General features: G+C 46.3%; 2 protein-coding genes across 2 annotated transcripts in view; both read left to right on the plus strand.

Annotated features, from left to right (window-relative positions):
* LOC103281858 (uncharacterized) overlaps positions 1–2,382 on the plus strand; it is a 32,242-nt gene extending 29,860 nt beyond the window's left edge. Inside the window, exon 6 of the mRNA XM_062960405.1 lies at positions 2,246–2,382. Coding sequence (XP_062816475.1) covers positions 2,246–2,252 — 7 coding nt within the window. The 3' untranslated portion in view covers positions 2,253–2,382. The remainder of the gene's footprint in view (positions 1–2,245) is intronic.
* LOC103282517 (uncharacterized) lies at positions 2,318–6,582 on the plus strand. The gene is made up of 4 exons (XM_008125223.2): positions 2,318–2,476; positions 2,601–3,228; positions 3,716–3,909; positions 4,937–6,582. Exons 1-4 carry the CDS (start codon positions 2,456–2,458, stop codon positions 5,987–5,989), a joined length of 1,896 nt encoding a protein of 631 aa, XP_008123430.2. The 5' UTR covers positions 2,318–2,455; the 3' UTR covers positions 5,990–6,582.
* The last annotated feature ends 5,292 nt before the right edge of the window (positions 6,583–11,874 follow it).

An 11,874-nucleotide genomic window follows, 5' to 3' on the forward strand; every position in this document is an offset into this window, starting at 1 on the left:
TTTACCCATAATCAGATCGATGAAAACAATCGCGGAATGGAACAAGGATCTTTCTACATTTATATGGAAGGGCAAAAAACCCAGAATTAGGCATGCAACAATGACGGAGAAAAAAGACCGAGGTGGATTTGGCTTGCCGAACCTACAGCTGTACGCAGATGCTTGTGCTTTGACGTGGATCAAAGATTGGTGTAATCTTAAAAAGGAAAATATACTAAATTTAGAGTGTTTCGATTTGAGAAGGGGGTGGCATGCGTACATATGGTACGATAAGAAACGTATAGAAAAAAATTTCGGAAATCATTTTATACGCTCATCACTGATCAAAGTTTGGGAAAAATACAAAATACATATGTACGATAAAACACCACTATGGATCTCTCCATTGGAAGAGAATAATAGGAAATTACTAGGCTGGTCACAATGGCCTACATATAAAGACATTTTAATCAAGAAAAATAATGAATTCCAAATTAGACCCATAGAAGAACTAAAAAGAAGATACAAAAACCTAACGTGGTTACAGTATGCTCAAATTAAGGAAAAATTTGTGATGGATAATAAAGTGGGCTTTTGTTCCAATGAGAAATTTTGGGATAAGATCCTCCAATCAGATAAGAAAGAAATAACCAAAATATATGATAAATTACTAGAATGGACAAATGCTGCAGAAGAAGTTAAAGGATGTATGGTGAAATGGGCACAAAATATTGGACATACAATTATGATGGCGGAGTGGGAAACGTTATGGAAGAAGAAATAAAATATACCTATGCGTGGGACTTAAAGGAGAATTGGCTGAAATCCTTCCATAGGTGGTATATTACACCCCAAAAACTAGGGAAAATGTACAAGGGAACTCAAAACTCCTGCTGGAAATGTAGAGACCATATAGGATCGTATTACCATGCTTGGTGGACATGCCAAGAAGCGGGCAAATTTTGGAAAATGATACATATAGAGTCCCAGAAAATATTAGGGAAAAAATTTCCAATGAAACCAGAATATTATCTACTAAACCTGACAGATTCAGAAACACAATTTAACACAAACGACGATAAATTATTCACATATATCAATACAGCTGCAAGGATCATCTTTGCAAAACATTGGAAATCACAACTAATTCCGGGAAAGGAAGAATGGCTTGAGAAAATTGAGGACATAAGAGACATGGATGAATTAACTTTTTTTATTGAAGACGCATAGAGGACAACCAATTAAAAGGACAGACTGGGATCAATATAAAAAGTATATGGACATGCAGTAAGAAGCAGACCTTGTCACAGAAGGAACAAATTGGGACATATCAATACAATCAGAACGGGAAAACAATTATAAAAACTGACTAAAATTAGACCCCCAAAAGGGAGGATGGGAAGTACTATAAGTATGTAAATGGGTGTGTGTGGGGCTTTCAATTTATTTTTATTTTTTTCTCTTTCTTTCTTATTCTTTACTGATTTTAGTGTGATGTGTTGTAGAAACTCAATAAAAATTATTTAAAAAAAAAAAAAGAGATTGTGCTATTGAATCTCGACCGCAGTCGTGAGGATCCTGCCTGGCAAGGAATGCTACCAATTCATTCAGTTCCCAGATTAGAATTAACTCACCAAAGGCAGTTCGATCTTTAAATCCTTGTATCGCATAAGCCATTATTATTATTAATATCATCATCATCATCATCATCATCATTATTTTCCTGGATGAAGTCTACTAGTACTACTATTATTATTATTGATAATATTATGAGCATTTTATTATGAGTAATATTGATGAAAATAATAGGTTGGACTGGATGTCCCTTGTGGGTCTCTTCCAACTCTGGGATTCTAATAGTAATAATACAGTAATAATAATAATAACAACAAGAGATTGTGCTATTGAATCTCGACCGCAGTCGTGAGGATCCTGCCTGGCAAGGAATGCTACCAATTCATTCAGTTCCCAGATTAGAATTAACTCACCAAAGGCAGTTCGATCATTAAATCCTCATATCGCATAAGCCATTATTATTATTATTATTATTATTATTATTATTATTATTATTATTATTATTATTTTCCTGGATGAAGTCTACTAGTACTACTACTATTATTATTGATATTATTATGAGCATTGTATTATGAGTAATATTGATGACAATAATAGGTTGGACTGGATGTCCCTTGTGGGTCTCTTCCAACTAACTCTAGGGTGTTGTTGTTGTTGTTGTTGTTGTTGTTGTTCCCGTCCCCTCTTACAGGCCGTGAGCCCCCCGCCCAGCTCCAACGGCGAGGGTCCGGAGGGGAGGCCGGGGGTTGGGCCGGATCTTGGGGCGGACACAAGGGGTTGGTGGCGCGCCCCTCTCCACATCTGCTGCCGGGGCCCCTGAAGAACGTGGTGCCGCTCCACCTGCTGAGCACCACCACCAGACCCAGACGCAGGCCGCCGGCCAGGCCAGACCCCCACCAAGATGGCCGCCCCCACCCCTCCGGTGAGCCCAGACCCCCCCCTCCTTCCGGGGTCACCTCGGGAGGCCTGCTTCTTGGCCGCCTCGTGGAGGAGAGTGCACACTCGACTGACGGGCGCTGTGTTGTGTCTCCCGTGTGCCCTTGCAGCCACAACCTCGTGCAGACATGCTGGCAGGACAACTCCACGGTGCGCCCCTCCCTCCCTCCCCGAGGATCTCCACCCCACTTCCTGTGAGGCCTCCTTCCTGGACAGCGAGGAGGAGAACAAGCCGCCGGAGACGGAGGAGGACGAGCTGGACTCTGGGAACACGGAGAGCCTCCTCCCGCTGGACCCGGCCTCCGACATGCAGCGGGACGAGACCCTGGGCCTGGAAGAGACGGAACTCTGGGGAGACCTTCCCGGACGCCCTGGCACGTGGACGGACAGAAGGACAACGGGCGCCTCTCCCTTCGGGCCGAGGGTCTGGCTTTGGCCTCCATTGTCGCCGTCCTTCCCGTCAGAACCGGCTTCTTGGCCTCAGACTTCGGTGGAGGTGGATGCGTGTCCGTGGGGAAGGGGAGAGCGCCGCCTCTCAACTCGCCTCCCTCGGTGGGCCTGGAAGAGAGGGAACTCTGGGGAGCACACCCCTGGCGCCCTGGCACGTGGACGGACAGACAGACGGGGCAGGAAGCACAACGGGCGCCCCCTCCTCTCCGTGCCCCGCTCCGGCCCCCCCTCGCCCCCCGTCCGTCCACAGGGACCTGGCAGAGGAAGACGTCACCGTCCCCATCGGAGGTAACTTGGAATTATTACTATTGATAATAATAATAATGACAAATAGAATAGGAAGAGACCCTTCTGCCATCATGTAGGAAAAGCACTGTGAAAGCCCTCCTGACAGACGGCCACCTAGGTTCTGCTTAATGATAAATAATAATAATAATAATAGTAGTAATAAACAATAATATTATTTTAATCATATTACTATAAGTAGTATATGATATATTCTTATTAATAATAGTAATAATAACTCTAATATCCTAGGCCCTGATATTCAGAGGCGAATCTCAGAGACTTAATGTGCATGCATTCTGTGTTGTTATGTAAATAATAATAAGTAGTAATAATAAATATACTATTATTGTTATTAATCATATTAATATAATTAATATATGATATTCATAGTTGCATTAATATTAACAATTATATTAAAATTTTGTAATTATGTTATAATATTAATAGTTCCAATAATAATAATAATAAAATAACTCTAATATCCTAGGCCCTTGGGAAGAGCCCCATATTCCGTTTTCCTCGCTCAGACTCCGGCATGACGAGGGACGTCTGTGGGACGGACTCCGAGCGCAAGGGAGGGAAAGGCCTGTTGCCGGTCCGGTGGGAGAGAGAGAGAGAGAGACAGAGAGAGAGAGAGAGAGAGAGAGAGAGAGGGCTCTTCACGGCCCCCTCGGACCTCTGGTGAGTCACAGAACACACAAGGAAAGCTTGCATGCCAACTGCGACTGTACATCAAAAGCCAGATCTCACACTGAGGCCTTCTCACACTGAGGGCTGTCTCACACTGAGGCCTTCTCACACTGAGGCCTACTCAAACTGAGGGCTCTCTCACACTGAGGCCTTCTCACACTGAGGGCTGTCTTACACTGATGCCTTCTCACACTGAGGCCTACTCAAACTGAGGGCTCTCTCACACTGAGGCCTTCTCACACTGAGGGATGTCTCACACTGAGGCCTTCTCACACTGAGGCCTACTCACACTGAGGCCCTCTCATACTGAGGCCTTCTCATACTGAGGGCTTTCTTATACTGAGGCCTTCTCGCACTGAGGCCTTCTCACACCAAGGCCTACTCAAACTGAGGCCTACTTCACACTGAGGCCTACTCACACTGAGGCCTACTCAAACTGAGGGCTCTCTCACACTGAGGCCTTCTCACACTGAGGGCTGTCTCACACTGAGGCCTTCTCACACTGAGGCCCTCTCATACTGAGGCCTTCTCATACTGAGGGCTTTCTCATACTGAGGCCTTCTCACACTGAGGCCTTCTCACACTGAGGCCTACTCTCACTAAGGCCTAGTCACACTGAATGCTCTCTCACACTGAGGTCTTCTCACACTGAGGGCTCTCTCACACTGAGGGCTCTCTCACACTGAGGCCTTCTCACACTGAGGCCTTCTCACACTGAGGCCTACTACGCTCGGGACACACCTGCTTCTCTTGAACTACAGCTTTGGCTGAGCCATTTCCCCCATTTCAACCCTTTCAGTGCTTGACTCACATTGTTGTCATGAGAGATTCCTGGTTAATTCCTGGCCATGTTGGGGGGCAGGAATGGGGAGGGCCAGGTTGGGGGAGGCCTGGGGGGCGGAGGAGGCGGAAGGCGCTTGCGGAGACTCCGTGGCCGCCTCGTGGAGGAGAGCGCACGCTCCATGCCGGGAGGGCCGACTGACGGGCGCTGTGTTGTGTCTCCCGTGTGCCCTTGCAGCCACAACCTCGTGCAGACGTGCTGGCAGGACAACTCCACGGTGCGCCCCTCCCTCCCTCCCCGAGGGCCTTCACCCCACTTCCCGTGAGGCCTCCTTCCTGGACAGCGAGGAGGAGAACAAGCCGCCGGAGACGGAGGAGGACGAGCTGGACTCTGGGAACACGGAGAGCCTCCTCCCGCTGGACCCGGCCTCCGACACGCAGCGGGACGAGACCCTGGGCCTGGAAGAGACGGAACTCTGGGGAGACCCTCCCGGGCGCCCTGGCACGTGGACGGACGGGGCAAGAAGGACAACGGGCGCCTCTCCCTTCAGGCGAAGGAAGGGTCTGGCTTCGGCCCCGCCTTGGTCCTCGTCCTTCCCGTCAGAACCGGAGGTGGTGGCGTCATGACCTCGGTGGAGGTGGATGTGTGTACGTGTGGAAGGGGAGAGCGCCTTCCACCCCTTCCCTTCCCGAGCGGGCCCTCACGCTGCATCCGGCACAGACTCTTCCCTCTCTCTCTCTCTCTCTCTCTCTCTCGTCTTTGTCTCCCTCTGATCTGAGCCATCGTCTTTTCCTCCATGAGCTCAACCGTGTGAGGTTTCTTGTTTTCTCGATGGAAAAACTCAGTCCGAAATGGTCCCGATGGGGAACGAGAGAAGGAACATGGCCTCCCCAACGGTTCCTCGGTCTCCCCTTCATGGGATTTCAGTCGGAGAAGGGACAGGAAGGCCAGGCCGGGCGAGGAGGGCGTGTGGGTTTCGGGAGGAACCGGGACGGAACCCGGCAGAAGCGGTGCCCCGAGGCCTCTCTCGGAAAGTCCTTTGGCAAAGCAGGCGGAGCCCCTTCCGTCCCCTCCGGGCCTGGCAAAGGGGGTCTGGGGGAGAACTGGGGGGAGGTCCTTGGCAGCGCCCCCCGTGTTTTGGGGCCCGAACCCTCCTTCTCGCCGTGCTTTGAGCTTTCGGGCAAGGGGAGGGTCTCTGCCTTCGGGTTCGGATCCGGAGATGCATGGCGTGCCCCGCCCCCCTCTTTCCCTCCAGGAAAACCCACTTCCGGTCAGAAGATCTGGGTCTGAGTCCGGTTTCCGCCACCGCTTTCCTTGGGGTTCCGGGACTTTGGCCTTGGCGGGGTTTCCGTCTCCGGCTCTTTCCCGGCCTTGGCTCCGGTGGTTGGTTCCATCCCGACCGCCGAAGCCCCGAATCTCCCCTCGATTCCTGAGACCCTCCTTTCCCGCCTGTGATGCTCCTCCGACGGCTGATTCTCTGAGGACGGAAGGCTTGGCAAGGCTTGGTTGGGGAGGAAGCCCGGCCGGAGGGAGAGAGGGGCCCGTTCTTCGGGACCGCCCAACGTTTTCCAAATTCCTGTTAACTGGGAATAAAAGGAGAGTGACTGGAGTGGAGGGTCGATGGAGACGCTTCCTTCCTTGGACAAGAGAAGGACGGAGGGGGCGGCGGAGGGGGAGGGACAGGCACCGCTGGAGGGATTTCCGTTCATTGCGTTTTCTTGTCGTTGCTTCGATATCACGAGCCAAGCCGTGACGTGTTCAGAGAGTCTCTACTGCTCTTTATACAGACATATCTATGTATATATATATATAAAATTTAAAAATTGCTGTGTGTAAATATTGAACTATTAACTGTTTATATTAGGGAAGAAAATTCTGAATAAATTATCCAATTAATATTGTCAGATTTGAACGCCTGTCTTGTTTTGCGATGTGTTTATGACAGAACCAATTAGGAAACGGCATTTATCGCCCAGGAACAGAAATCACGCCACACCATCAAACCACTCCCGACAGATGGCCATCAGCCTCTGTTCCTAGTGTGAAAGGGTTATTTCCTGCTGGACTGGGTTTCCTGGGCCGGAGAGTGTGTGGTTCGCCCAAGACCAGCCGGTGGGTTTCCGTGGCTGGAAGCAGGCAGACGGCCCCTCCATTCCTCTCGGGGAAACTTCAGGGGCTCTTTTCTCCCTCGTTTTTAAAGCTATTGGGGGGAAAGTTGCTTCCAGGGGAGAAGACATTGATCACATTGATCCATTAATATTTCCAGATTTCAATGCAGTCTTGTTGGCTCTTCTTCAGTCTCGGGAGGGATTGAGAGGAGTTGTAGTTCACCTCCATCCAGAGCGCACGATGGACCCAAACACGGATGGATCTGGACCAAAGTTGGCGTGTAGACCCGATACGCCCACATTGGAATTCTGAAGGGTTTGGAGGGGAATTGGCCTGGACGTTTGGGAGTTGTAGGTCCTGGGATGTATAGTTCGCCTGCAATCCAGGAGCCCCCTGAACTCCACCAAAGATGGATCTGGACCAAATGTGGCACACAGACCTGAGAGGCCAAAATTTAGGGTTAGGGAACTGACCTTCCTTTCTGGGAGTTGTAGTTCACCCACAATTTAGGGAAACTGACCTCCACCGAGGATGGACCAGGACCAAACTTGACCCAAAGAACCCCCAGGACTAACTCCACCCACTGGAGGGGTTGGAGGGGACTCACTCACCCGAGTGGGAGTTGTAGTTCACCCTACAGCCAGAGAGCACACTCAGCCCCACCCATGATGCATCCAGAGCAGAATTGTCCAACATCACAAACTTTAAGCACTGGCGGAGTTTAGTAAAATGGGATGAAACGAAATAGCGAGTTTAGTAAAATGGGATGAAACGAAATAGCGAGTGTAGTAAAATGGGATGAAACGAAATAGCAAGTTTAGTAAAATGGGATGAAACGAAATAGCAAGTTTAGTAAAATGGGATGAAACGAAATAGCGGGTTTGGTAAAATGGGATAAAATGAAATAGCGAGTTTAGTAAAATGGGATGAAACGAAATAGCGAGTTTAGTAAAATGGGATGAAACGAAATAGCAAGTTTAGTAAAATGGGATGAAACGAACTAGCGAGTTTAGTAAAATGGGATGAAACGAAATAGCGAGTTTAGTAAAATGGGAGGAAACGAAATAGCGGGTTTGGTAAAATGGGATGAAACGAAATAGTGAGTTTAGTAAAATGGGATGAAACGAAATAGCGAGTTTAGTAAAATGGGGTGAAACGAAATAGCGAGTTTAGTAAAATGGGATGAAAGGAAATAGCGAGTTTAGTAAAATGGGATGAAAGGAAATAGCGAGTTTAGTAAAATGGGATGAAACGAAATAGCGAGTTTAGTAAAATGGGATGAAACGAAACAGCGAGTTTAGTAAAATGGGATGAAACGAAATAGCGAGTTTAGTAAAATGGGATGAAACGAAATAGCAAGTTTAGTAAAATGGGATGAAACGAAATAGTGAGTTTAGTAAAATGGGATGAAACGAAACAGCGAGTTTAGTAAAATGGGATGAAAGGAAATAGCGAGTTTAGTAAAATGGGATGAAAGGAAATAGCGAGTTTAGTAAAATGGGATGAAAGGAAATAGCGAGTTTAGTAAAATGGGATGAAAGGAAATAGCGAGTTTAGTAAAATGGGATGAAAGGAAATAGCGAGTTTAGTAAAATGGGATGAAAGGAAATAGCGAGTTTAGTAAAATGGGATGAAACGAAATAGCGAGTTTAGTAAAATGGGATGAAACGAAACAGCGAGTTTAGTAAAATGGGATGAAACGAAATAGCGAGTTTAGTAAAATGGGATGAAACGAAATAGCGAGTTTAGTAAAATGGGATGAAAGGAAATAGCGAGTTTAGTAAAATGGGATGAAAGGAAATAGCGAGTTTAGTAAAATGGGATGAAACGAAACAGCGAGTTTAGTAAAATGGGATGAAACGAAACAGCGAGTTTAGTAAAATGGGATGAAACGAAATAGCGAGTTTAGTAAAATGGGATGAAAGGAAATAGCGAGTTTAGTAAAATGGGATGAAACGAAATAGCGAGTTTAGTAAAATGGGATGAAACGAAATAGCGAGTTTAGTAAAATGGGATGAAACGAAATAGCGAGTTTAGTAAAATGGGATGAAACGAAATAGTGAATTTAGTAAAATGGGATGAAACGAAATAGTGAATTTAGTAAAATGGGATGAAACGAAACAGCGAGTTTAGTAAAATGGGATGAAACGAAATAGCGAGTTTAGTAAAATGGGATGAAAGGAAATAGTGAGTTTGGTAAAATGGGATGAAACGAAATAGCGAGTTTAGTAAAATGGGATGAAACGAAATAGCGAGTTTGGTAAAATGGGATGAAATGACGAGTGAGAAGCAGGGCGAGTGGAGTGACGAGCTGAAAAAACTCGGAGAATTTCGGTCTGCCCATCGGCACGAGGAACGGGCATCTCCGGCTTTTCCCGTCATGGATGCCCGTGCCCGTTCTCCCCAGAAACAAGGCCAGACCATCTGGACATCGGCTCCCCGTCGGTGGTGACAACCTGGCCCATGTCCCAGAAGCATTCTCTCCTGACGTTTCACCCACATCTATGGCAGGCATCCTCAGAGGTTGTGAGGTCTGTTGGAACCGAGGCAAGTGGGGTTTGTATCTCTGTGGGAGGTGCTGATGTGACACCTCCAAGGTCATGACTGCATGGAGCGCCATTACCTTCCTGCCGGAGCAGTACCTATTGCTCTACCCACACTCTGGGGGTTGGTGCTCATCTCCATTCCTAAGCCAAGGAGCCGGTGTTGTCTATAGACACCTCCAAGATCATGTGGCCACTGGCATGACTGCATGGAGCGCCATTACCTTCCCGCCAATAGGAGCAGTACCCATTGCTCTACTCGCATTTGCATGTTTCCGAACTGCTAGGTTGGCAGAAGCTGGGGCTAACAGCAGGAGCTCACTCGGCTCCCCAATTTCAGCAGCTCAGTGCTTTAACCCATTAAACCACCGGGGGCACCCTATACATACATACATGCCTAGAGTTCATGGCTGCTGAAAGCCAGTTGTATGTGGTTGTATTTTGTGATCTGTCGGCAGAGGGAAGCAAAGATCTGCCAATCTATTTCTTCCCAAGCTTAAAGACACAGTGCACAACACAGCATTCTTATCTCATATAGATATAGATATGTAGATATAGATATAGATAGATATATAGATAGATATCTATGTATATAATGAAAGTCAGTGTTTGTATGTTTGTATGTGGCAGCTTTCTGATTGGCCGCCACTTCCACAGGCCACTGTGACCGCCAGGAATGACGGACATGGCCCAAACTTGGCACACTTAACCCCCACGATGCACTTTATGGCCTGGTGCCGTTTGTGGGAGGATGGACCACGGATGATGGGATTTGCAGTACTTTGAAACACTTCGACTCCCACAGACCACTGCAATGCCCACCAGTGACGGAAATGGACCAAACTTGGCACATAGAACCGCCATGACCCCCTTTACGCCCTGGTGCAGATTGGGGAAAATTGGACCATGGATGATGGGATTTGCAGTACTTTGAAACACTTCGACTCCCACAGACCACTGCAATGCCCACCAGTGACGGAAATGGACCAAACTTGGCACATAGAACCGCCATGACCCCCTTTACGTCCTGGTGCAGATTGGGGAAAATTGGACCATGGATGATGGGACTTGCAGTATCTTCACTCACTTCCTGAGACCACTGCAACTCCCACCAATGTCTGATCAAGACCAAACTTGACACATACAGTCCCCATGACCTACTATACATCCTGGCGCTGTTTGGAGTGGGATGGACCATCGATGATAGGACTTGCATATGGGAGTTGTAGTTCACCCACACCCACTGAACCCAGCTGATATTAGATCTTGGAACACAGGCAAACAATGCCTTTCCAAGCTTATATATATATATATATATATATATATATATATATATATATATATATATATAGCCTGATTGCAACATAGTCCTAAGGCTGAAAACAACAAGAGAACTTCACATTACCACTGATCAAAACTTAACTAAAATAGCAACTTTTGAGTCATTTTAGGCCATTCAGAGAGAGCCAACGTGGCGTTGTGGTTTGGGAACCGGGTTCGAATCCTCTCCCTGACTGTGGAAACTCACTTTGGGCACGTCAAGCTCTCTCTCAGCTTCGGAATAAACACTGTAGGGTTAATGTAGTTCGGCCTCACGTGAATTCCCGTGGCTCAATGCGATGGAATGCTGGGAGTTGTAGTTTGGAGAGACCTCGTGAAACCACAGCTCCAAAGATCATGTTGTGTTAAAGTGCTGCCAAATCGCACTCATTGCACCCAGGGAAGGACAAAAAAAAAAAAAAACTTGTGAAACTACAACTCTAAGGATAAAGTTGCATGAAAGTCCCCTATGGGTGAGGAGGGCGGGATATAAGCATTATAATAATAATAATAATAATAATAATAATAATAATAATAATAATAATAATAATAAATGAAAGTGATGGCAAACTGCCTCCAAAGATCTTGTGAAACTACAACTCTAAGGATAAAGTTGCATGAAAGTCCCCAATGGGTGATGAGGGCGGGATATAAGCATTGTAATAATAATAATAGTAATAATAATAATAATAATAATAATAATAATAATAATAATAATAATTTGGAAACAATAGACATTGACAAAATTACAATCTGCCAGCTGCAAAAGGCCACCCTACTGGGATCTGCACGCAACATCCGAAAATACATCACACAGTCCTAGACACTTGGGAAGTGTTCGACTTGTGATTTTGTGATATGAAATCCAGCATATCTATCTTGTTGGCTGTGTCATAATAAAATAATAATAATAATAATAATAATAATAATAATAATAATAATAATAAATGAAAGTGATGGCAAACTGCCTCCAAAGACCTTGTGGAACTACAACTCTAAGGATAAAGTTGCATGAAAGTCCCCAATGGGTGAGAAGGGCGGGATATAAGCATTGTAATAATAATAATAATAGTAATAATAATAATAATAATAAATGAAAGTGATGGCAAAATGCCTCCAATTCTACGGACAACCCAAGAAGGACAAAGACCTTGTGAAACTACAACTCTAAGGATAATATTTGCATGAAAGTGGTGCCAAACC

This window comes from Anolis carolinensis, unplaced genomic scaffold (assembly GCF_035594765.1).
Source record: "Anolis carolinensis isolate JA03-04 unplaced genomic scaffold, rAnoCar3.1.pri scaffold_7, whole genome shotgun sequence".
NCBI lineage: Eukaryota > Metazoa > Chordata > Lepidosauria > Squamata > Dactyloidae > Anolis > Anolis carolinensis.